The following is a 26,082-nucleotide window of genomic DNA, read 5'->3' as shown; positions in this document are numbered from 1 at the left end:
AGACTCCGGACACCAGACATTCAGAAGCTGAGCTGTTCAGGAGCAGCGGTGCGGAGCAGAGACTCCGGACACCAGACATTCAGGAGCTGAGCTGTGAGGGAGCAGCGGCGCGGAGCAGAGACTCCGGACACCAGACATTCAGGAGCTGAGCTGTGAGGGAGCAGCGGCGCGGGCAGAGACTCCGGACACCAGATATTCAGGGGCTGAGATGTGAGGGAGCAGCGGTGCGGAGCAGAGACTCCGGACACCAGACATTCAGGAGCTGAACTGTGAGGGAGCAGCGGCGCGGAGCAGCGACACCGGACACCAGATATTCAGGGGCTGAGATGTGAGGGAGCAGCGGTGCGGAGCAGAGACTCCGGACACCAGACATTCAGGAGCTGAGCTGTGAGGGAGCAGCGGCGCGGAGCAGAGACTCCGGACACCAGACATTCAGGAGCTGAGCTGTTCAGGAGCAGTGGCGCGGAGCAGAGACTCTGGACACCAGACATTCAGGAGCTGAGCTGTGAGGGAGCAGCGGCGCGGAGCAGAGACTCCGGACACCAGACATTCAGGAGCTGAGCTGTGAGGGAGCAGCGGCGCGGAGCAGAGACTCCGGACACCAGACATTCAGGAGCTGAGCTGTGAGGGAGCAGCGGCGCGGAGCAGAGGCTCCGGACACCAGACATTCAGAAGCTGAGCTGTGAGGGAGCAGCGACTCGCCGCAGAGACTCCGGACACCAGACATTCAGGGGCTGAGCTGTTCAGGAGCAGTGGCGCGGAACAGAGACTCCGGACACCAGACATTCAGAAGCTGAGCTGTTCAGGAGCAGCGGCGCGGAGCAGAGACTCCGGACACCAGACATTCAGGAGCTGAGCTGTTGAGGAGCAGGGGCGCGGAGCAGAGACTCCGGACACCAGACATTCAGGAGCTGAGCTGTTCAGGAGCAGCGGCGCGGAGCAGAGACTCCGGACACCAGACATTCAGGAGCTGAGCTGTGAGGTAGCAGCGGCGCGGAGCAGAGACTCCGGACACCAGACATTCAGGAGCTGAGCTGTGAGGGAGCAGCGACTCGCAGCAGAGACTCCGGACACCAGACATTCAGGAGCTGAGCTGTGAGGGAGCAGCGGCGCGGAGCAGAGACTCCGGACACCAGACATTCAGGAGCTGAGCTGTGAGGGAGCAGCGGCGCGGAGCAGAGACTCCGGACACCAGATATTCAGGGGCTGAGATGTGAGGGAGCAGCGGTGCGCAGCAGAGACTCCGGACACCAGACATTCAGGAGCTGAGCTGTGAGGGAGCAGAGACTCCGGACACCAGACATTCAGGAGCTGAGCTGTGAGGGAGCAGCGGCGCGGAGCAGAGACTCCGGACACCAGACATTCAGGAGCTGAGCTGTTCAGGAGCAGCGGCGCGGAGCAGAGACCCCGGACACCAGGCATTCAGGAGCTGAGCTGTTCAGGAGCAGCGGCGCGGAGCAGAGACTCCGGACACCAGGCATTCAGGAGCTGAGCTGTGAGGGAGCAGCGGTGCGGAGCAGAGACTCCGGACACCAGACATTCAGGAGCTGAGCTGTGAGGGAGCAGCGACTCGCCGCAGAGACTCCGGACACCAGACATTCAGGAGCTGAGCTGTTCAGGAGCAGCGGCGCGGAGCAGAGACTCCGGACACCGGACATTCAGAAGCTGAGCTGTTCAGGAGCAGCGGTGCGGAGCAGAGACTCCGGACACCAGACATTCAGGAGCTGAGCTGTGAGGGAGCAGCGGCGCGGAGCAGAGACTCCGGACACCAGACATTCAGGAGCTGAGCTGTTCAGGAGCAGCGACGCGGAGCAGAGACTCCGGACACCAGACATTCAGGAGCTGAGCTGTGAGGGAGCAGCGGTGCGGAGCAGAGACTCCGGACACCAGACATTCAGGAGCTGAGCTGTTCAGGAGCAGCGGCGCGGAGCAGAGACTCCGGACACCAGACATTCAGGAGCTGAGCTGTGAGGGAGCAGCGGCGCGGAGCAGAGACTCCGGACACCAGACATTCAGGAGCTGAGATGTGAGGGAGCAGCGGCGCGGAGCAGAGACTTCGGACACGAGACATTCAGGAGCTGAGATGTGAGGGAGCAGCGGCGCGGAGCAGAGACTCCGGACACCAGACATTCAGGGGCTGAGCTGTTCAGGACTAGCGGCGCCGAGCAGAGACTCTGGGCACCAGACATTCAGGAGCTGAGCTGTGAGGGAGCAGCGGCGCGGAGCAGAGACTCCGGACACCAGACATTCAGGAGCTGAGCTGTTCAGGAGCAGCGACTCGCAGCAGAGACTCCGGTCACCAGACATTCAGGAGCTGAGCTGTGAGGGAGCAGCGGCGCGGAGCAGAGTCTCCGGACACCAGACATTCAGGAGCTGAGCTGTGAGGGAGCAGCGGCGCGGAGCAGAGACTCCGGACACCAGACATTCAGGAGCTGAGCTGTTCAGGAGCAGCGGCGCGGAGCAGAGACACCGGACACCAGACATTCAGGAGCTGAGCTGTTCAGGAGCAGCGGCGCCGAGCAGAGACTCCGGACACCAGACATTCAGGAGCTGAGCTGTGAGGGAGCAGCGGCGCGGAGCAGAGACTCCGGACACCAGACATTCAGGAGCTGAGCTGTTCAGGAGCAGCGGTGCCGAGCAGAGACTCCGGACACCAGACATTCAGGAGCTGAGCTGTGAGGGAGCAGCGGCGCGGAGCAGAGGCTCCGGACACCAGACATTCAGGAGCTGAGCTGTGAGGGAGCAGCGGGGCGGAGCAGAGACTCCGGACACCAGACATTCAGGAGCTGAGCTGTGAGGGAGCAGCGGCGCGGAGCAGAGACTCCGGTCACCAGATATTCAGGGGCTGAGATGTGCGGGAGCAGCGGGGCGGAGCAGAGAATCCGGACAGCAGACATTCAGGAGCTGAGCTGTGAGGGAGCAGCGGCGCGGAGCAGAGACTCCGGACACCAGACATTCAGGAGCTGAGCTGTTCAGGAGCAGCGGCGCGGAGCAGAGACTCCGGACACCAGACATTCAGGAGCTGAGCTGTGAGGGAGCAGCGGCGCGGAGCAGAGACTCTGGACACCAGACATTCAGAAGCCGACTTGTGAGGGAGCAGTGGCGCGGAGCAGAGACACCGGACACCAGACATTCAGAAGCTGAGCTGTGAGGGAGCAGCGGCGCGGAGCAGAGACTCCGGACACCAGACATTCAGGAGCTGAGCTGTGAGGGAGCAGCGGCGCGGAGCAGAGACTCCGGACACCAGACATTCAGGAGCTGAGCTGTTCAGGAGCAGCGGCGCGGAGCAGAGACTCCGGACACAGGACATACAGGAGCTGAGCTGTGTGGGAGCAGCGACTCGCCGCAGAGACTCCGGACACCAGACATTCAGGAGCTGAGCTGTTCAGGAGCAGCGGTGCGGAGCAGAGACTCCGGACACCAGACATTCAGGAGCTGAGCTGTGAGGGAGCAGCGGCGCGGAGCAGAGACTCCGGACACCAGACATTCAGGAGCTGAGCTGTTCAGGAGCAGCGGCGCGGAGCAGAGACTCCGGACACCAGACATTCAGGAGCTGAGCTGTGAGGGAGCAGCGACTCGCAGCAGAGACTCCGGACACCAGACATTCAGGAGCTGAGCTGTTCAGGAGCAGCGGTGCGGAGCAGAGACTCCGGACACCAGACATTCAGGAGCTGAGCTGTGAGGGAGCAGCGGTGCGGAGCAGAGACTCCGGACACCAGACATTCAGGAGCTGAGCTGTTCAGGAGCAGCGGCGCGGAGCAGAGACCCCGGACACCAGACATTCAGGAGCTGAGCTGTTCAGGAGCAGCGGCGCGGAGCAGAGACCCCGGACACCAGACATTCAGGAGCTGAGATGTGAGGGAGCAGCGGTGCGGAGCAGAGACTCCGGACACCAGACATTCAGGAGCTGAGATGTGAGGGAGCAGCGGCGCGGAGCAGAGACTCCGGACACCAGATATTCAGGGGCTGAGATGTGAGGGAGCAGCTGTGCGGAGCAGAGACTCCGGACACCAGACATTCAGGAGCTGAGCTGTGAGGGAGCAGAGACTCCGGACACCAGACATTCAGGAGCTGAGCTGTTCAGGAGCAGCGGCGCGGAGCAGAGACTCCGGACACCAGACATTCAGGAGCTGAGCTGTGAGGGAGCAGCGGCGCGGAGCAGAGACTCCGGACACCAGACATTCAGGAGCTGAGCTGTTCAGGAGCAGCGGCGCGGAGCAGAGACTCCGGACACCAGACATTCAGGAGCTGAGCTGTGAGGGAGCAGCGGCGCGGAGCAGAGACTCCGGACACCAGACATTCAGGAGCTGAGCTGTTCAGGAGCAGCGGTGCGGAGCAGAGACTCCGGACACCAGACATTCAGGAGCTGAGCTGTGAGGGAGCAGCGACTCGCCGCAGAGACTCCGGACACCAGACATTCAGGAGCTGAGCTGTGAGGGAGCAGCGGCACGGAGCAGAGACTCCGGACACCAGACATTCAGAAGCTGAGCTGTTCAGGAGCAGCGGTGCGGAGCAGAGACTCCGGACACCAGACATTCAGGAGCTGAGCTGTGAGGGAGCAGCGGCGCGGAGCAGAGACTCCGGACACCAGACATTCAGGAGCTGAGCTGTGAGGGAGCAGCGGCGCGGGCAGAGACTCCGGACACCAGATATTCAGGGGCTGAGATGTGAGGGAGCAGCGGTGCGGAGCAGAGACTCCGGACACCAGACATTCAGGAGCTGAACTGTGAGGGAGCAGCGGCGCGGAGCAGCGACACCGGACACCAGATATTCAGGGGCTGAGATGTGAGGGAGCAGCGGTGCGGAGCAGAGACTCCGGACACCAGACATTCAGGAGCTGAGCTGTGAGGGAGCAGCGGCGCGGAGCAGAGACTCCGGACACCAGACATTCAGGAGCTGAGCTGTTCAGGAGCAGTGGCGCGGAGCAGAGACTCTGGACACCAGACATTCAGGAGCTGAGCTGTGAGGGAGCAGCGGCGCGGAGCAGAGACTCCGGACACCAGACATTCAGGAGCTGAGCTGTGAGGGAGCAGCGGCGCGGAGCAGAGACTCTGGACACCAGACATTCAGGAGCTGAGCTGTGAGGGAGCAGCGGCGCGGAGCAGAGACTCCGGACACCAGACATTCAGGAGCTGAGCTGTGAGGGAGCAGCGGCGCGGAGCAGAGACTCCGGACACCAGACATTCAGGAGCTGAGCTGTGAGGGAGCAGTGGCGCGGAGCAGAGACTCTGGACACCAGACATTCAGGAGCTGAGCTGTGAGGGAGCAGCGGCGCGGAGCAGAGACTCCGGACACCAGACATTCAGAAGCTGACTTGTGAGGGAGCAGCGGCGCAGAGCAGAGACTCCGGACACCAGACATTCAGGAGCTGAGCTGTGAGGGAGCAGCCGTGCGGAGCAGAGACTCCGGACACCAGACATTCAGGAGCTGATCTGTTCAGGAGCAGCGGCGCGGAGCAGAGACTCCGGACACCAGAAATTCAGGAGCTGAGCTGTTCAGGAGCAGCGGTGCGGAGCAGAGACTCCGGACACCAGACATTCAGGAGCTGAGCTGTGAGGGAGCAGCGACTCGCCGCAGAGACTCCGGACACCAGACATTCAGGAGCTGAGCTGTGAGGGAGCAGCGGCGCGGAGCAGAGACTCCGGACACCAGACATTCAGAAGCTGAGCTGTGAGGGAGCAGCGGCGCGGAGCAGAGACTCCGGACACCAGACATTCAGAAGCTGAGCTGTTCAGGAGCAGATGTGCGGAGCAGAGACTCCGGACACCAGACATATAGGGGCTGAGCTGTTCAGGAGCAGCGGTGCGGAGCAGAGACTCCGGACACCAGACATTCAGGAGCTGAGCTGTTCAGGAGCAGCGGCGCGGAGCAGAGACTCCGGACACCAGACATTCAGGAGCTGAGCTGTTCAGGAGCAGCGGCGCGGAGCAGAGACTCCGGACACCAGACATTCAGGAGCTGAGCTGTTCAGGAGCAGCGGCGCGGAGCAGAGACTCCGGACACCAGACATTCAGGAGCTGAGCTGTGAGGGAGCAGCGGCGCGGAGCAGAGACTCCGGACACCAGACATTCAGGAGCTGAGCTGTGAGGGAGCAGCGGCGCGGAGCAGAGACTCCGGACACCAGACATTCAGGAGCTGAGCTGTGAGGGAGCAGCGGCGCGGAGCAGAGACTCCGGACACCAGACATTCAGGAGCTGAGCTGTGAGGGAGCAGCGGCGCGGAGCAGAGACTCCGGACACCAGACATTCAGGAGCTGAGCTGTGAGGGAGCAGCGGCGCGGAGCACAGACTCCGGACACCAGACATTCAGGAGCTGAGCTGTTCAGGAGCAGCGGCGCGGAGCAGAGACTCCGGAGACCAGACATTCAGGAGCTGAGCGGTTCAGGAGCAGCGGCGCGGAGTAGAGACTCCGGACACCAGACATTCAGAAGCTGAGCTGTGAGGGAGCAGAGACTCCGGACACCAGACATTCAGGAGCTGAGCTGTTCAGGAGCAGCGGCGCAGAGCAGAGACTTCGGACACCAGACATTCAGGAGCTGAGCTGTGAGGGAGCAGCGGCGCGGAGCAGAGACTCCGGACACCAGACATTCAGGAGCTGAGCTGTTCAGGAGCAGCGGTGCGGAGCAGAGACTCTGGACACCAGACATTCAGGAGCTGAGATGTTCAGGAGCAGTGGCGCGGAGCAGAGACTCCGGACACCAGACATTCAGAAGCTGAGCTGTGAGGGAGCAGCGGCGCGGAGCAGAGACTCCGGACACCAGACATTCAGGAGCTGAGCTGTGAGGGAGCAGCGGCGCGGAGCAGAGACTCCAGACACCAGACATTCAGGAGCTGAGCTGATCAGGAGCAGCGGCGCGGAGCAGAGACTCCGGACACCAGACATTCAGAAGCTGAGCTGTGAGGGAGCAGAGACTCCGGACACCAGACATTCAGGAGCTGAGCTGTGAGGGAGCAGCGGTGCGGAGCAGAGACTCCGGACACCAGACATTCAGGAGCTGAGCTGTGAGGGAGCAGCGGTGCGGAGCACAGACTCCGGACACCAGACATTCAGGAGCTGAGCTGTGAGGGAGCAGCGGCGCGGGCAGAGACTCCGGACACCAGATATTCAGGGGCTGAGATGTGAGGGAGCAGCGGTGCGGAGCAGAGACTCCGGACACCAGACATTCAGGAGCTGAACTGTGAGGGAGCAGCGGCGCGGAGCAGCGACACCGGACACCAGATATTCAGGGGCTGAGATGTGAGGGAGCAGCGGTGCGGAGCAGAGACTCCGGACACCAGACATTCAGGAGCTGAGCTGTGAGGGAGCAGCGGCGCGGAGCAGAGACTCCGGACACCAGACATTCAGGAGCTGAGCTGTTCAGGAGCAGTGGCGCGGAGCAGAGACTCTGGACACCAGACATTCAGGAGCTGAGCTGTGAGGGAGCAGCGGCGCGGGGCAGAGACTCCGGACACCAGACATTCAGGAGCTGAGCTGTGAGGGAGCAGCGGCGCGGAGCAGAGACTCTGGACACCAGACATTCAGGAGCTGAGCTGTGAGGGAGCAGCGGCGCGGAGCAGAGACTCCGGACACCAGACATTCAGGAGCTGAGCTGTGAGGGAGCAGCGGCGCGGAGCAGAGACTCCGGACACCAGACATTCAGGAGCTGAGCTGTGAGGGAGCAGTGGCGCGGAGCAGAGACTCTGGACACCAGACATTCAGGAGCTGAGCTGTGAGGGAGCAGCGGCGCGGAGCAGAGACTCCGGACACCAGACATTCAGAAGCTGACTTGTGAGGGAGCAGCGGCGCAGAGCAGAGACTCCGGACACCAGACATTCAGGAGCTGAGCTGTGAGGGAGCAGCCGTGCGGAGCAGAGACTCCGGACACCAGACATTCAGGAGCTGATCTGTTCAGGAGCAGCGGCGCGGAGCAGAGACTCCGGACACCAGAAATTCAGGAGCTGAGCTGTTCAGGAGCAGCGGTGCGGAGCAGAGACTCCGGACACCAGACATTCAGGAGCTGAGCTGTGAGGGAGCAGCGACTCGCCGCAGAGACTCCGGACACCAGACATTCAGGAGCTGAGCTGTGAGGGAGCAGCGGCGCGGAGCAGAGACTCCGGACACCAGACATTCAGAAGCTGAGCTGTGAGGGAGCAGCGGCGCGGAGCAGAGACTCCGGACACCAGACATTCAGAAGCTGAGCTGTTCAGGAGCAGATGTGCGGAGCAGAGACTCCGGACACCAGACATATAGGGGCTGAGCTGTTCAGGAGCAGCGGTGCGGAGCAGAGACTCCGGACACCAGACATTCAGGAGCTGAGCTGTTCAGGAGCAGCGGCGCGGAGCAGAGACTCCGGACACCAGACATTCAGGAGCTGAGCTGTTCAGGAGCAGCGGCGCGGAGCAGAGACTCCGGACACCAGACATTCAGGAGCTGAGCTGTTCAGGAGCAGCGGCGCGGAGCAGAGACTCCGGACACCAGACATTCAGGAGCTGAGCTGTGAGGGAGCAGCGGCGCGGAGCAGAGACTCCGGACACCAGACATTCAGGAGCTGAGCTGTGAGGGAGCAGCGGCGCGGAGCAGAGACTCCGGACACCAGACATTCAGGAGCTGAGCTGTGAGGGAGCAGCGGCGCGGAGCAGAGACTCCGGACACCAGACATTCAGGAGCTGAGCTGTGAGGGAGCAGCGGCGCGGAGCAGAGACTCCGGAAACCAGACATTCAGGAGCTGAGCTGTGAGGGAGCAGCGGCGCGGAGCACAGACTCCGGACACCAGACATTCAGGAGCTGAGCTGTTCAGGAGCAGCGGCGCGGAGCAGAGACTCCGGAGACCAGACATTCAGGAGCTGAGCGGTTCAGGAGCAGCGGCGCGGAGTAGAGACTCCGGACACCAGACATTCAGAAGCTGAGCTGTGAGGGAGCAGAGACTCCGGACACCAGACATTCAGGAGCTGAGCTGTTCAGGAGCAGCGGCGCAGAGCAGAGACTTCGGACACCAGACATTCAGGAGCTGAGCTGTGAGGGAGCAGCGGCGCGGAGCAGAGACTCCGGACACCAGACATTCAGGAGCTGAGCTGTTCAGGAGCAGCGGTGCGGAGCAGAGACTCTGGACACCAGACATTCAGGAGCTGAGATGTTCAGGAGCAGTGGCGCGGAGCAGAGACTCCGGACACCAGACATTCAGAAGCTGAGCTGTGAGGGAGCAGCGGCGCGGAGCAGAGACTCCGGACACCAGACATTCAGGAGCTGAGCTGTGAGGGAGCAGCGGCGCGGAGCAGAGACTCCAGACACCAGACATTCAGGAGCTGAGCTGATCAGGAGCAGCGGCGCGGAGCAGAGACTCCGGACACCAGACATTCAGAAGCTGAGCTGTGAGGGAGCAGAGACTCCGGACACCAGACATTCAGGAGCTGAGCTGTGAGGGAGCAGCGGTGCGGAGCAGAGACTCCGGACACCAGACATTCAGGAGCTGAGCTGTGAGGGAGCAGCGGTGCGGAGCACAGACTCCGGACACCAGACATTCAGGAGCTGAGCTGTGAGGGAGCAGCGGCGCGGAGCAGAGACTCCGGACACCAGACATTCAGAAGCTGAGCTGTGAGGGAGCAGAGACTCCGGACACCAGACATTCAGGAGCTGAGCTGTGAGGGAGCAGCGGCGCGGAGCAGAGACTCCGGACACCAGACATTCAGGAGCTGAGCTGTGAGGGAGCAGCGGCGCGGAGCAGAGACTCCGGACACCAGACATTCAGGAGCTGAGCTGTGAGGGAGCAGCGGTGCGGAGCACAGACTCCGGACACCAGACATTCAGGAGCTGAGCTGTGAGGGAGCAGCGGTGCGGAGCAGAGACTCCGGACACCAGACATTCAGGAGCTGAGCTGTGAGGGAGCAGCGGTGCGGAGCACAGACTCCGGACACCAGACATTCAGGAGCTGAGCTGTGAGGGAGCAGCGGCGCGGAGCAGAGACTCCGGACACCAGACATTCAGAAGCTGAGCTGTGAGGGAGCAGAGACTCCGGACACCAGACATTCAGGAGCTGAGCTGTGAGGGAGCAGCGGCGCAGAGCAGAGACTTCGGACACCAGACATTCAGGAGCTGAGCTGTGAGGGAGCAGCGGCGCGGAGCAGAGACTCCGGACACCAGACATTCAGGAGCTGAGCTGTTCAGGAGCAGCGGTGCGGAGCAGAGACTCCGGACACCAGACATTCAGGTGCTGAGCTGTTCAGGAGCAGCGGCGCGGAGCAGAGACTCCGGAGACCGGACATTCAGAAGCTGAGCTGTGAGGGAGCAGCGGCGCGGAGCAGAGACTCCGGACAGCAGACATTCAGAAGCTGAGCTGTGAGGGAGCAGCGGTGTGGAGCAGAGACTCCGGACACCAGACATTCAGGAGCTGAGCTGTGAGGGAGCAGCGGCGCGGAGCAGAGACTCCGGACACCAGACATTCAGGAGCTGAGCTGTGAGGGAGCAGCGGCGCGGAGCAGAGACTCCGGACACGAGACATTCAGGAGCTGAGCTGTGAGGGAGCAGCGGCGCGGAGCAGAGACTCCGGACACCAGACATTCAGGAGCTGAGCTGTTCAGGAGCAGCGGCGCGGAGCAGAGACTCCGGACACCAGACATTCAGGAGCTGAGCTGTGAGGGAGCAGCGGCGCGGAGCAGAGACTCCGGACACGAGACATTCAGGAGCTGAGCTGTGAGGGAGCAGCGGCGCGGAGCAGAGACTCCGGACACCAGACATTCAGGAGCTGAGCTGTTCAGGAGCAGCGGCGCGGAGCAGAGACTCCGGACACCAGACATTCAGAAGCTGACTTGTGAGGGAGCAGCGGTGCGGAGCAGAGACTCCGGACACCAGACATTCAGGAGCTGAGCTGTGAGGGAGCAGCGGCGCGGAGCAGGGACTCCGGACAACAGACATTCAGGAGCTGAGCTGTGAGGGAGCAGCGGCGCGGAGCAGAGACTCCGGACACCAGACATTCAGGAGCTGAGCTGTGAGGGAGCAGCGGCGCGGAGCAGAGACTCCGGACACCAGACATTCAGGAGCTGAGCTGTGAGGGAGCAGCGGCGCGGAGCAGAGGCTCCGGACACCAGACATACAGGAGCTGAGCTGTGAGGGAGCAGCGGCGCGGAGCTGAGACTCTGGACACCAGACATTCAGGAGCTGAGCTGTGAGGGAGCAGCGGCGCGGAGCAGAGACTCCGGACACCAGACATTCAGAAGCTGAGCTGTGAGGGAGCAGCGGCGCGGAGCAGAGACTCCGGACACCAGACATTCAGGGGCTGAGCTGTGAGGGAGCAGCGACGCGGAGCAGAGACTCCGGACACCAGACATTCAGGAGCTGAGCTGTTCAGGAGCAGCGGCGCGGAGCAGAGACTCCGGACACCAGACATTCAGAAGCTGAGCTGTGAGGGAGCAGAGACTCCGGACACCAGACATTCAGGGGCTGAGCTGTGAGGGAGCAGCGACGCGGAGCAGAGACTCCGGACACCAGACATTCAGGAGCTGAGCTATTCAGGAGCAGCGGCGCGGAGCAGAGACTCCGGACACCAGACATTCAGAAGCTGAGCTGTTCAGGAGCAGCGGCGCGGAGCAGAGACTCCGGACACCAGACATTCAGAAGCTGAGCTGTTCAGGAGCAGCGGCGCGGATCAGAGACTCCGGACACCAGACATTCAGGAGCTGAGCTGTGAGGGAGCAGCGAGTCACAGCAGAGACTCCGGACACCAGACATTCAGGAGCTGAGCTGTGAGGGAGCAGCGGCGCGGAGCAGAGTCTCCGGACACCAGACATCCAGGAGCTGAGCTGTTCAGGAGCAGAGGCGCGGAGCAGAGACTCCGGACACCAGACATTCAGGAGCTGAGCTGTGAGGGCGCAGCGGCGCGGAGCAGAGACTCCGGACACCAGACATTCAGGAGCTGAGCTGTGAGGGAGCAGCGGCGCGGAGCAGAGACTCCGGACACCAGACATTCAGGAGCTGAGCTGTGAGGGAGCAGCGGCGCGGAGCAGATACTCCGGACACCAGACATTCAGGAGCTGAGCTGTGAGGGAGCAGCGGCGCGGAGCAGAGACTCCGGACACCAGACATTCAGAAGCTGAGCTGTGAGGGAGCAGCGGCGCGGAGCAGAGACTCCGAACACCAGACATTCAGGAGCTGAGCTGTTCAGGAGTAGCGGCGCGGAGCAGAGACTCCGACACCAGACATTCAGGAGCTGAGCTGTTCAGGAGCAGCGGCGCGGAGCAGAGACTCCGGACACCAGACATTCAGGAGCTGAGCTGTGAGGGAGCAGCGGCGCGGAGCAGATACTCCGGACACCAGACATTCAGGAGCTGAGCTGTGAGGGAGCAGCGACGCGGAGCAGATACTCCGGACACCAGACATTCAGGAGCTGAGCTGTGAGGGAGTAGCGGCGCGGAGCAGAGACTCCGGACACCAGACATTCAGAAGCTGAGCTGTGAGGGAGCAGCGGCGCGGAGCAGAGACTCCGAACACCAGACATTCAGGAGCTGAGCTGTTCTGGAGTAGCGGCGCGGAGCAGAGACTCCGACACCAGACATTCAGGAGCTGAGCTGTTCAGGAGCAGCGGCGCGGAGCAGAGACTCCGGACACCAGACATTCAGGAGCTGAGCTGTGGGGGAGCAGCGGCACGGAGCTGAGACTCCGGACACCAGACATTCAGGAGCTGAGCTGTTCAGGAGTAGCGGCGCGGAGCAGAGACTCCGGACACCAGACATTCAGGAGCTGAGCTGTTCAGGAGCAGCGGCGCGGAGCAGAGACTCCGGACACCAGACATTCAGGAGCTGAGCTGTGAGGGAGCAGCGGCGCGGAGCAGAGACTCCGGACACCAGACATTCAGGAGCTGAGCTGTGGGGGAGCAGCGGCGCGGAGCAGAGACTCCGGACACCAGACATTCAGGAACTGAGCTGTGAGGGAGCAGCGGCGCGGAGCAGAGACTCCGGACACCAGACATTCAGGAGCTGAGCTGTGAGGGAGCAGCGGCGCGGAGCAGAGACTCCGGCTTGAGGAAATGTATCAGTTGCCGAAGGGGAATAGGTTCAGGTATACCTGCAGGTGAAGGACTTTGTGAGGAAAGAGGTGCCGTGCTTCCCAGGGCTGCCACCTCCAGTGTTACAAGATCAGCTGTTGTCCGAAGATGACATTGAGGAGGGGAGAGTGATAGATATTTATGGAGAGCTGATGGAGAGGTGCTCCTGTCGAGGAGATGAAGCACAAATGGGAGGAGGAATTGAGGGAGGTGGGGGGAGTTGAGGGGCAGGCTGTGGAAGGGAGCCCTGCTGGGGTGAATGTGTCCTCATCATGTGCGAGCTCACCTCTGATCCCGTCTGATTTCACCTTCTGTACCAGTCTGCCATGAGGCATCTTGTCAAGGCCTTACTGAAGTCCATATAGACAACATCTACTGCCCTACCCTCATCAACCATCTTTGTTATTCCCTCAAAAAACTCGATCACATTAGTGAGACACACCCTCCCCTTCACAAAACCGTGCTGCCTCTCGCTATTACGTCCACTTGCTTTCAAATGGGAGTAAATCCGGTCTCGTAGAATCCTCTCCAATAATTTCCGTATCACTGACGTAAGGCTCACCGGCCTGTCATTTCTTGGATTATCCTTGTGGCCCTTCTTGAACAAAAGAACAACATTAGCTACTTGCCAGTCCTCTGGGACCTCACCTGTCGCCCGTAAGGATACAAAGGATTCTGTCAAGGCTCCAGCAATTTCCTCCCTTGCCTCTCTCAGTATTCTGGGGTAGATCCCATCAGGCTCTGGGGACTTGTCAACCGTTATTTTTTCAATACGCCCAACACCTCCTCCTTTTTGATCTCAATGTGACCCAGACTATCTACACACCCATCTCCGGACTCATCATCCACCAAGTCCTTCTCTTTGGTGAATATTAATGCAAAGTACTCATTTAGTACCTCACCCATTTCCTCTGGTTCCATGCATAGATTCCCTCCCCTGTCCTTGAGTGGGCCAGCCCTTTCCCTGACTACCTGCTTGCTCTTTATATACATGTAAATTCTGAGGCCAGCAGCTCCTCCCAGCCATCAGTGTCCACAGGAGCAATGACAGCTGCTGGTAATGCATCCACATGAGAGGGCCCAGGCCAAAATTGAGAGTGGGATTACGGAATGAGATTGTGGTGAGGGAAGAAGATGGTTCGAAGGCAGGGGCAGGGGATGGATTTCAATGACCTCTGCAGTCGTGGGAAAGCTATGCAGCCCCTATTTGATCCCTGGACCTCCCATGCATTGCAGTGGCTCAGGAAAATGGGTGTCAATTGGCTCATTAATGAGTCTAATTTATATCTCACTGGTGGCAACCAGGAATCCCATTCCAGAACCATCCCCCCTCCCCCACTGAAATTGAGGGAATAGGGAGAGTCTTTGCTGATGCCAGGAGACTGAAGTGGGACTTCTCCCATGATTAAGTGGGCTCGGCCACCATTGTTCCTGTTCCTAGGGACTAGATTAAATTCTGCCCAGGTGACAGTTATTTGAGGAGGGGGTGTGGGAGATGGCACGGGTTTTGAAAGGGTGGGGGCAGGATTTACGAAGAGAGATATATTCCAGCTGTCATGTGCAGTGGTGGGGAGGGTCACAAAGGAAGTCACTGCTGGAGGAGGTGGTAGAAGCAGGTATGATAGAGACGTTTAAGAGGTGTCTTGACAAATACGTGAATAGGATGGTGTTATGGGCCAGGGCTTAGAAACTCCAAAGTATTCTATGAAGTTCACCTGACCTATAACTTTCAAGTTGAATTTGGCTAGAAGAGCCTTCCCTTCAGGAGTGATTCATCAGAGCTCCTGGGCAATTTTATCAAAACAAAGTTTATTCTAAGAATGTAGTTAAAGATATATAAAACACAGCAAGAATTTCTTAACAATTACAAACATAGTGAAAACACAACAGCAACAGTAATCTATGTATATAACACTTAATGAATCCCCCCTTAGCTGTTCCAATTCAATACAAAATCCAATAAAGCAAAACCCCTTTCAAGGGCGTGGCGGAGCATACTATAATGTCACTTGAATGGGACTTGTCCTTTCCCTAAGCTTCTGATCCAGTTCCAATCAGCAGATTCAAAACTCCTTCCGGAAAGCAACTCTTATCATCAAAGTTACCAAGGCAGTTTGCCACACCTAATGTGCCTTCAGTTCACTGGAACAGCTTTAAAATGAAAACAGGGATACACTGCTCCTTCTCTTCTGCAGTCCAAAGCAACAAACCAAAACCCAAACACTAAAAGTCCCTCTCACCTGACAGCCACAGCCCAGCTCCATCCACAAATGACATCAATGAAGCCGTGCTACAGGTCATCTGGTATAGAGGGATATGGATCCGGAAGTGTAGAAGGTTTTAGGTTAGACGGGCAGCACGGTCGACGCAGGCCTGTTCCTGTGCAGTACTTTCCTGTTCTTTGATTAGTGGGAGTAGAATTGAGGGAATGGGACAATAATATCAAGGGAGAGTTGAGTTGAAAAAGGACTGTGCCCAGAAACTAGACTGAGGTTCAGATTCAGGGCAACAGAGGGTAAAAGTAAAGTCACCATAGTCCCAGATGACCATAGGCTGCTTTCCCCTTTGAGGGGGAGAGCTGACAAGTGGTGATTGAGCCTGAGGATCACCACACCTCCGATGAGGGGCAAGGTTGAGAAGATAGGACTTCATGAATAACCTCAACTGGAACAGGGATTTAACGCACACTGCTGGCCTCGCTCTGCATCACGGACCAGTTGTGCAGCCAACTGAGCTAAACAGAGGGGACAGAATGAGTTTGGTTTTATAGAATCATAGAAGTTTACAGCATGGAAACAGGCCCTTCGGCCCAACCAGTCCATGCCGCCCAGTTTTTACCATTAAACTAGTCCCAGTTGCCCGCACTTGGCCCATAACCCTCTATACCCATCTTACCCATGTAACTATCTAAATGCTTTTTAAAAGACACAATTGTACCCGCCTCTACTACTACCTCTGGCAGCACATTCCAGACACTCACTCCCCTCTGAGTGTAGAAATTGCCCCTCTGGGCCCTTCTGAATCTCTCCCCTCTCACCTTAAACCTATGCCCTCTAGTTTTAGACTCCCCTACCTTTGGGAAAAGATGTTGACTATCTATCTTATCTATGCCCCTCATTATTTTATAGACCTCTATAAGATCACCCCTAAGCCTCCTACGCTCCAGGGAAAAAAGTCCCAGTCTATCCAGCCTCTCCTTATAACTCGAACCATCAAGTCCCGGTAACATCCTAGTAAATCTTTTCTGCACTCTTTCTAGTTTAATAATATCCTTTCTATAATAGGGTGACCAGAACTGCACACAGTATTCCAAGTGTGGCCGTACCAATGTTTTGTACAACTTCAACAAGATGTCCCAACTCCTGTATTCAATGTTCTGACCAATGAAACCAAGCATGCCGAATGCCTTCTTTACCACCCTGTCCACCTGCGACTCCACCTTCAAGGAGCTATGAACCTGTACTCCTAGATCTCTTTGTTCTATAACTCTCCCCAACGCCATACCATTAACTGAGTAGGTCCTGGCCTGATTCGATCTGCCAAAATGCATCACCTCACATTTATCTAAATTAAACTCCATCTGCCATTCGTCGGCCCACTGGCCTAATTGATCAAGATCCCGTTGCAATCCTAGATAACCTTCTTCACTATCCACTGTGCCACCAATCTTGGTGTCATCTGCAAACTTACTAACCATGCCTCCTAAATTCTCATCCAAATCATTAATATAAATCACAAATAACAGTGGAACCTGATCCCTGAGGCACACCACTGGTCACAGGCCTCCAGTTTGAAAAACAACCCTCTACAACCACCCTCTGTCTTCTGTCGTCCAGCCAATTTTGAATCCAATTGGCAACCTCACCCTGGATCCCGTGAGCTTTAACCTTCTGCAACAACCTACCATGCGGTACCTTGTCAAAGGCTTTGCTAAAGTCCATGTAGGCAACGTCTACTGCACTGCCCTCATCTACCTTCTTGGTCACCCCCTCAAAAAACTCAATCAAATTTGTGAGACATGATTTTCCACGCTCAAAGCCATGCTGACTGCCCCGAATCAGTCATTGCCTCTCTAAATGCTTGTAGATCTTGTCTCTCAGAATACCTTCCAGCAACTTACCTACTACAGACGTTAGGCTCACCGGTCTGTAGTTCCCAGGCTTTTCCCTGCTGCCCTTCTTAAACAAGGGCACAGCAGAGGCAGCTAAATGGTTGGTCTCAACCTTGGAGAGATAATTTGCCAGCTTCTCATGACCTGCAATGTCCATTGACGTTGATCTTGAACTTAAAGAACTAATTTGTGATACAGAATTTTGCAGCATATTCAGTGTATTCAGCAGAACAGGAAGATTATATCACACAGCAAGTTAGTTATTAGATGTGTTTCGTCACTATCAAACCAACAGGAAGTAAAACAAGATTTCTCAAAGCTCACATCTGATAATAACCCAATGGTTTAAAAAAATATATTCTTCCATGGGATGTGGGTGCCTCTAGTGAGGCAGCAGTTGTTGTCCATCCCTAACTGCCCTTGAACTTAGTGGCTTGCGAGGCCATTTCAGAGGGCAGTTAAGAGCCAATCCAATCGCAGTGAATTGAAAGTAACGTGTCGGCCTGGATGGCTGGTTTGCTTCCTTAAAGGGTTAATATGACAATCAATGACCGTTGTTATGGTCACCAGAGTAGCTTTAAATTCCAGATTTATGAATTAAATTCAAATTTCACCAGCAGCCTTGGTGGGATTTGAACCCATGATTACTAATCCAGTGATATTATCATTATGCCACCATCTACTCCAGTTAGAATTGCAATGCTTGGATTCAGGAACTGCTTATGTGAGTACCTCAATCTGTTATGCCAATCATGGATGAACCTCCTATTCCGTGGAGTACAAATGCAAAATTACTTCTGGGACCAAGGAATAATGGTAGCAGTCCATATTAAAACAAATGCTCCACTCGCCTAAAAATGGTCATCAAAGAAGAAACATCTAGTGCCCCCAAATGACCTTGAGGCGCGTGCTTTTTTGTTTCAAAATAAAACTTCAATCGTCATTCCCTAGCCAGAGGAAATAACCAAAGTGCAATGCTGAGAGATAGACAGTGGCTTCATAGATTATCCCAAATGTGAGAGAAACTGCAGTACCTGGAGTCCGGTGGTATATGGTCCAACTAACTTTCGAAGCCCTGAGATTCTCTCCTCCAGCAGACTTGGCTCTGCCTCCACAAATCGATAATTTTCAGCTGGGGTTGTATAAAGTGATAACTGCAAACCAAGGATGGAGAGATTATTGTTCTTTTATCCGTTGAGGTTAAGTAGCTGTAAGGCATTGATTAGAGGGATACCTGAGCAAGTGTAAAGAGAACTTTGGTGATACAGGGTGTGAGTCAAGCTAGGAGCTATATTCCTGCAATGATTCGCTCTGTGAAAACCAGCTGAGGATGGGTGTAGCCAGGAGATGCAATGCATGAGAGGAAGAAGGAAAGGTCAACGGGCAGGTAGGCATGTGTACTGGGTATAAAACATGACAGGGGATGAGACAGGTGTTCAGAGTAACATGAGGGCAAGGAGCTGGCTCAAATAGGGTCTCATGATTACAGCAGGGTCTGGGACCTCCAATTTGGGAACACACATTCATGACACCCAAATAAGGTACTCTTGAGGATTCCTGTCCTATCCTCTTGCTGTTGGCAGAATACTCTCTGAACAAATGTTATTCAGATCGGTTTAATATGGATCAACAAACACAACTTGCAGTTATACATTGCACAATGTCCCAAGTGTTAGTCGGATTAAAGCCAATATGGTGAAGTTGAAACTTATACATTGAGATTTTCTTTGCTGAGAGTTTATTGGCGTGTTCAGTCTCACTGCTTTCCTCCCACTCAACCAGGTGTCCCAGCTATCACCTTCTTTTGTGCTCAAAGACAATGAATCACCATCTCTCTTAACAATGTAATTGACATTAACAAATCTTAACAATGCAATTGATATCAACAAATCTCAACAATGTAATTGACAAGACACCAAAGAATTTTGGGTTCACAAGCAACATATGGGGCTCTGGTCAGATGACCCAAAGCTTAGTCAATCAGGTTGCTTTTAAGGGACATCCTGAAGGAGAGAAAGGTGGCAAAGCAGAGAACCAGAGTAAGTTTAGGACCTAAGTATAGCTGGCAATGGAGCAGTAGGAAAATCAGGTAAGTTCAACTTAAACCAAGATAAAGAGAGGATCAGATACCAAAGCGAGCTCCAGTCTTATTGGGGATGACATTCTGACCATTGACAATCATGATCCTGGTGGGAGACAGTGCTTTTGGATGTTTGAGGGAGATGGTGAGGTGATATTTAGGGAGTTAGGAGATAAACTAAAAAGTAGGACATTAAAGGTAGTAATTTCAGGATTGCTACTACTGCCACCTGCTAGTCAGAGTAGGAATGACAGGATCGACAGGATGAGAAATAGTATATAGAACATAGAACTGTACAGCACAGGACATGCCCTTCGGCCCACGATGCTGTGCCGAACTAGTCTGAAACTAAGATCAAATCAACCTACTCCCAATCATTCTAGTGCACTCCATATGCCTATCCAATAACCGCTTGAAAGTTCCTAAAGTGTCCGACTCCACTACCATAGCTGGGAGTGCGAACCACCCTCTGAATAAAGAACCTACCTCTGACATCCCTCCTATATCTTCCACCATGAATCTTATAGTTATGCCCCCTTGTAACAGCTACATCCACCCGAGGAAAAAGTAGCTGAACTTCCACTCTATCTATCCCTCTCATCATCTTATACACCTCAATTAAGTCACCTCTCATCCACCTTCGCTCCAATGAGAAAAGCCCTAGCTCTCTTAACCTTTCCTCATAAGACCTACCCTCCAATCCAGGCAGCATCCTGGTAAATCTCCTTTGCACCCTTTCCAATGCTTCCACATCCTTCCTATAATGAGGTGACCAGAACTGCACACTATACTCCAAATGTGGTCTAACGAAGGTCTTGTACAGTTGCAGCATAACCTCACGGCTCTTAAACTCAATCCCCCTGTTAATAAATGCTAACACACTATATGCTTTCTTCACAGCCCTATCCACTTGGGTGGTAACTTTCAGAGATCTATGGACATGAACTCCGAGATCTCACTGCTCCTCCACATTCTTCAGAACCCTGCCGTTAACCCTGTAATCCGCATTCAAATTTGTCCTACCAAAATGAATCACCTCACACTTATCAGGGTTAAACTCCATTTGCTACTTTTCAGCCCAGCTCTGCATCCTATCAATGTCTCTTTGCAGCCTACAATAGCCCTCCACATTATCCACTACTTCACCAATCTTGGTGTCATCTGCAAATTTACTAACCCAACCTTCAACTCCATCATCCAAGTCATTGATAAAAATCACAAATAGCAGAGGACCCAGCACTGATCCCTGTGGTACACCGCTGGTGACTGAGCTCCAGGATGACAATTTACCATCTACCACCACCCTCTGTCTTCTATGTGAAAGACAGTTACTGATCCAATCGGCCAAATTTCCCTCTATGCCATGCATCCTTATTTTCTGCATGAGCCGACCATGGGGCACCTTATCAAACGCCTTACTAAAATCCATGTATACAACATCAACTGCTCTACCTTCATCTATGTACTTAGTTACCTCCTCAAAGAATACAATCAAACTTGTGAGGCAAGACCTACCCCTCACAAATCCGTGCTGACGATCCTGGATTAAGCTGTATCTTTCCAGATGATCATTAATCCTATCCCTCAGGACCCTTTCCAATAATTTACCTATGACCGAAGTGAGACTAACCGGCCTATAATTCCCAGGGTTATACCTATTCCCTTTCTTGAACAAGGGGACAACATTCGCCTCTCTCCAGTCTTCTGGCACTATTCCTGTAGACAGTGAGGACATAAAGATCAAAACCAAAGGCTCTGCAATCTCATCCCTCGCCTACCAAAGTATCCTAGGATATATCCCATTTGGCCCAGGGAACTTATCTATCCTCAGGCTTCTCAAAATTTCTAACACGTCTTCCTTCCGAATATCTACCTCCTCCAGCCTACCAGCCTGTATCGCACTATCCCCCTCAACAACATTGCCCTTCTCCATTGTGAACACTGAAAAAAAGTATTCATTTAGGGCCTCTCCCATATCTTTAGACTCCATGCACACGTTCCCACTACTGTCCTTGACCGGCCCTAACTTCACCTTGGTCATTCCTCACATAAGTGCAAAAAGCCTTGGAGTTTTCCTTGATCCTACCCACCAGGGACTTCTCACGCCCCCTCCTAGTTCTCCTAAGCCCTTTCTTGAGCTCCTTCCTAGCTATCTTGTATCCCTCAAGAGCCCGAACTGAACCTTGTTTTTTCATCCTTACATAAACCCCCTTCTTCCTCTTGACAAGACATTCAACCTCTTTTGTAAACCATGGTTCCCTCACTCGGCCATTTCCTCCCTGTCTGACAGGGACATACAAAGAACAAAGAACAACTTGAACAAGCTCCACATCTCAGTTGTGCCTATCCCTGACAGTTCCTGTTTCCATCTTATGCTCCCCAATTCTTGCCTAATCGCATCATAATTACCCCTCCCCCAGTTATAAACCTTGCCCAGCCGTATGTTCCTATCCCTCTCCATTGCTATAGTGAAAGTCACCGAATTGTGGTCACGATCTCCAAAGTGCTCTCCCACAACCAAATCTAACACTTGGCCCGGTTCATTACCCAGTACCAAATCCAATATGGCCTCGCCTCTTGTCGATCTATTTACATATTGTGTGAGGAAACCCTCCTGCACACACTGGATAAAAACAGCTCCATCCAAACTATTCGAATTATCGTGGTTCCAATCAATATTTGGAAAGTTAAAGTCACCCATGACAACTATCCTGTGACTACCGCACCTATCCAAAATCTGCATTGCAATCTTTTCCTCCACATCTAGGGGGGTTGTTCGCTAGCGCTGTTGGGGAGGATTTAAACTAATATGGCAGGGGGGTGGGAACCAATGCAGGAAGTCAGAAGGTCGTAAAGAGGGGACAGAAACAAAAGCTAGTAAGGAGAAAAGTGGAAGGCAGAGAAACAGATTGAACTGCCTAGTATGGCAGGGGGGTGGGAACCAGAGCAGTAGGTCAGTGGGAGAAATAACTTTTTAAAATAAATTTAGAGAACCCAATTACTTTTTTTCCCAATTAAGGGGCAATTTAGCGTGGCCAATCCACCTACTGTGCACATCTTTGGGTTGTGGGGTTGAAACCCACGCAGGCACGGAGAGAATGTGCAAACTCCACACTGACAGTGACCCGGGGCCAGGATCGAACCTGGGTCCTTAGTGCCATAGGCAGCAGCACTGGGCCACCGTGGCCCCAGCAGGAGAAATAACTGAGGGAGAGCTACATACTAAGGCCAGTAAGATTAAGAGGAAGAGCAGGCAGGGAATGGTTGTTTAACGCAGAAGAGCTGGTGGGCTGAAGTACATTAGTTTCAATGCGAGGAGTATTTCAGGTAAGACAGATGAACTTAAGAGCTTGGATTAGTACGTGGAATTATGATATTGTTGCTATTACAGCAACTTGGTTGAAAGAAGGACAAGATTAACAACTAAACATTACAGGATTTAGATGCTTCAGGCAGGATAGAGGAGGATGCAAAATGGGTGGGAAAGTTGCATTATTGGTTAAGGAGAATATCACATCTGTGCTGAGGGAGGACACGTTGCAGTGTTCAGGCAGCGAGGCAATCTGGGTAGAGCTCAGGAATAGGAACGGTGCTATCACAATGTTGGGGGTTTACTACAGACCTCCTAACAGCCAGCGGGAGATAGAGGAGCAGATGTGCAGACAGATCTTGGAAAACTGCATAAACAATAGGCTTGTCGTGGCGGGTGATTTTAACTTTCCCTATATTGACTAGGACACACTTACTGCCAGACGCATGGATGGAGCAGAATTTGTAAGGACCGTCCAGGAGGGTTTATTGTAACAATATGTAATAGCCCAACTCGGAAGGGGCCATATTAGACCTGGTGCGAGGGAATGAGTCCGGCCAGGTGATCGAAGTTTCAGTCGGAGATCATTTAGGGAACAGTGTTAAGTAATGGGTTAAGAGACATTGCAATTAGTTGTCTCATTTAAGATAAGTATCCATTAATTGACACTGATATGTGAAGGGGCTTCAGGTGGCCTCTGTCAGGTGGTGTGTTGTTAAGAGTTTTGTGCAGAGGCTGTGGAAGTGAAATAAATGGTGTTTGGTGAAAAGGAACACGAATTTTAGACTCTTCATTTCACAGCAACTAAAACGTCTAACAAACAGTGATCATAATTCTGTAAGTTTTAAGCTGCTTATGGATAAGGCTTATGGATAAGGATAGTGGTCCTCAGATGAAGGTGTTAAGACTGGGAGAAGGTTAATTACAACAGCATTAAGCAGGCAGGATCTGGAGAGTGTTGACTGGGCGAGGCCGTTTGAGGGAACATCAACATCCGGCATGTGGGAGGCTTTCAAATGTCAGTTGATTCGAATTCAGGACTGGCATGTACCTGTGAGGACAGAAGATAAGGGTGGCAAGTATAGGGAACCCTGGATAACGAGGAATATTATGAATCTTGTCAAAAAGGAAGAAATCGTAAGGTCTAAAAGACAGATGAACCCCTGGAAGATAAAGCAAGTAGGAAGAAACTTAAGGTCGGAGTTACAAAGGCAAAAAGGGGTCATGAAATGTCATTGGCAAACAGGAAAATCCTAAGGCGTTTTATACATATGTAAAGAGCAAGAGGGTAGCGAGAGAAAGGATATTCAAGGATATTGCAGGGAATCTATGTATGGAACCAGAGGAATGGGAGAGATAATAAATGAATACTTTGCCTCAGTATTCACCAAAGAGAAGGACTTGATGGATGAGGAGTATAGGGTAGAGTGTGTAGATATCCTGAGTCATGTTGATATTAATAAAGAGGAGTTGGGCATCTTAAAAAGCATTAAAGTAGATAAGTCCCCAGGGCCTGATGGGATCTACCTCAGAATACTGAGGGAGGCAAAGGAGGAAATTGCTGGGGCCTTGATGACAGTAATCTTTGTATCGACATTGGCTACAGATGAAGTTCCAGAGGACTGGAGAGTAGCCAATGTTGTTCCATTGTTTCAGAATGATAGCAGGGATAATTCAGGAAATTATCGGCCGGTGAGCCTTATGTCAGTGATAGGGAAACTATTGGAAAAGATTCTTAGAGATAGGATTCATTCACATTTGGAAACAAATGGACTTATTAGTGATGGACAGCATGGTTTTGTGAAGGGGAGCTCGTGCCTCACTAATTTGATCAAGTTTTTCAAGGAAGTGATAAAGATGATAGATGAGGGAAAAGCAGTAGATGTTGTATACATGGGCTTCAGTAAAGCCTTTGACAAGGTACCTCGTGGTAGACTGGTACAAAACGTGAAACTTAGGATCAGAGGAGAGCTGGCAAGTTGGATACAGAACTGACTTGGGCAGAGAAGACAGAGGGTAGCAGTAGAAGGGTGTTTTTCTAAATGGAAGGCTATGACTAGCGGTGTTCCACAGGGATCAGTTCTGGGGCCTTTGTTGTTCGTAGTGTATATAAATGATTTGGAAGAAATGTAGCTGGTCTGATTAGTAAGTTCGGAGACAACACAAAAATTGGGGGAGTTGCGGATAGTGAAGAGGATTGTCAGAGGATACAGCAGGATATAAACTGGTTGGAGTCTTGGGCGGAGAAATGGCAGATGGAGTTTAATCCGGACAAGTGTGAAGCAATGCACTTTGGAAGCTCCAATGCATGTAGGAATTACACAATAAATAGTAGAACTCTTGCGAGTACTGACAGGCAGAGAGATCTGGGCGTGCACGTCCACCAATCACTGAAAGTGGCAACGCATGTGGATAAGGTGGTCAAGAAGGCATATGGATAGGGGGGTAGGAAGGATACAGACTCCGTAAGTGCATACGGTTTTAGTTTAGGCAGGTACAATGGTCGGCGCAGGCTTGGAGGGCCGAAGGGCCTGTTCCTGTGGTGTATTGTGTCATGTGAGAGTACCTTTAAGAAATGGGTGTTTTTTATAGAATATCTGTAGTGGGTGTACCTTTAAGAAATGGGTGTTTATTACTGCAGTGATGTCAGAGTGTGGGTGGAGCTGGGATGTATGTCAGCTTTTAGTTTCACTTTGAGAAAAGCTTGGGTGTGTCTGTGTTTTTGGGTTTCGTTTCAGTGTTGGAGCTGCAGTCAGCCACAGAAGGTGTAATGTTGTTCTCTCTGCCATGTAAAGAATATCTCTTGATCATTTGGTGAATTCAGAGTGATAACTGTTCTCAGTAGTGAATTTAAACCTGATGTGCTTCTGTTAAAAAGTTTTTTTTCATGTCTTATGGATGTTAAAAGGAAAGTAAGGATTACTTTAGTGTTGTATTCTTTGGGGGGTGTATTTGAATTGATGGCTGCTAAGATGTTCACTGTATGTTATAAAAAGGTTCACTTGAGTTCATAGAATAAACATTGTTTTGTTTTTTGAAAAAAACTTTTCGATTTCTGCTGTACCACACCTGTAGAGTGGGCCGTATGCTCCCCATACCACAATCTATTAAAAGTTGTGGGTCAGGTGAACTTCATGATACATTTTGGGTTCTCTAAACCCTGGCCCATAACAAGTGTTCTTTGCTACAAAGCAAGTATATTTACCTGGTCAATCTTGAGAAGCCCTTTCTCTGGTTTGACACTCTGTGCAAAGACTGGCACAGAAAGCAGTGCCAGGCTTGTGCGCGACACAGCCAGTTGAACAACCTGCAAGGGGAAGCACAGGGTTAATGTACTGATTCAACTCCAATAACTGCTTAAGCCATCAATAATACTGCCGGAGGTAATAATAATAATCTTCATTGCCCCAGGAGGCTTACAATAACTCTGCAATGAAGTTACTGCGAAAAGTTCCTAGTGGCTACATTGCAGTGTCTGTTCGGTTAAGGAGGGAGAATTCAGAATGTCCAAATTACATAACAATACGTCGTTCAAGACTTGCGGGAGGAAACTGGAGCACCCGGAGGAA

General features: G+C 53.5%; 1 protein-coding gene across 4 annotated transcripts in view; it reads right to left on the bottom strand.

Annotated features, from left to right (window-relative positions):
* Nucleotides 1–26,082, bottom strand: part of LOC140428221 (MICOS complex subunit MIC26-like) — a 93,056-nt gene that overhangs the window by 49,632 nt on the left and 17,342 nt on the right. For all 4 annotated transcript variants that reach the window (XM_072514445.1, XM_072514442.1, XM_072514443.1 and 1 more), the window contains exons 2-3: nt 25,719–25,820; nt 18,158–18,277 (exon numbers count right to left, since the gene is read on the bottom strand). In XM_072514445.1, coding sequence (XP_072370546.1) covers nt 18,158–18,277; nt 25,719–25,820 — 222 coding nt within the window. The remainder of the gene's footprint in view (nt 1–18,157; nt 18,278–25,718; nt 25,821–26,082) is intronic.

Source organism: Scyliorhinus torazame, chromosome 8, assembly GCF_047496885.1.
Source record: "Scyliorhinus torazame isolate Kashiwa2021f chromosome 8, sScyTor2.1, whole genome shotgun sequence".
Taxonomy (NCBI): Eukaryota; Metazoa; Chordata; class Chondrichthyes; order Carcharhiniformes; family Scyliorhinidae; genus Scyliorhinus; species Scyliorhinus torazame.
The sequence above is the reverse complement of the archived record's forward strand: the minus strand, read 5'-3'. Positions and strand labels throughout refer to the sequence as shown.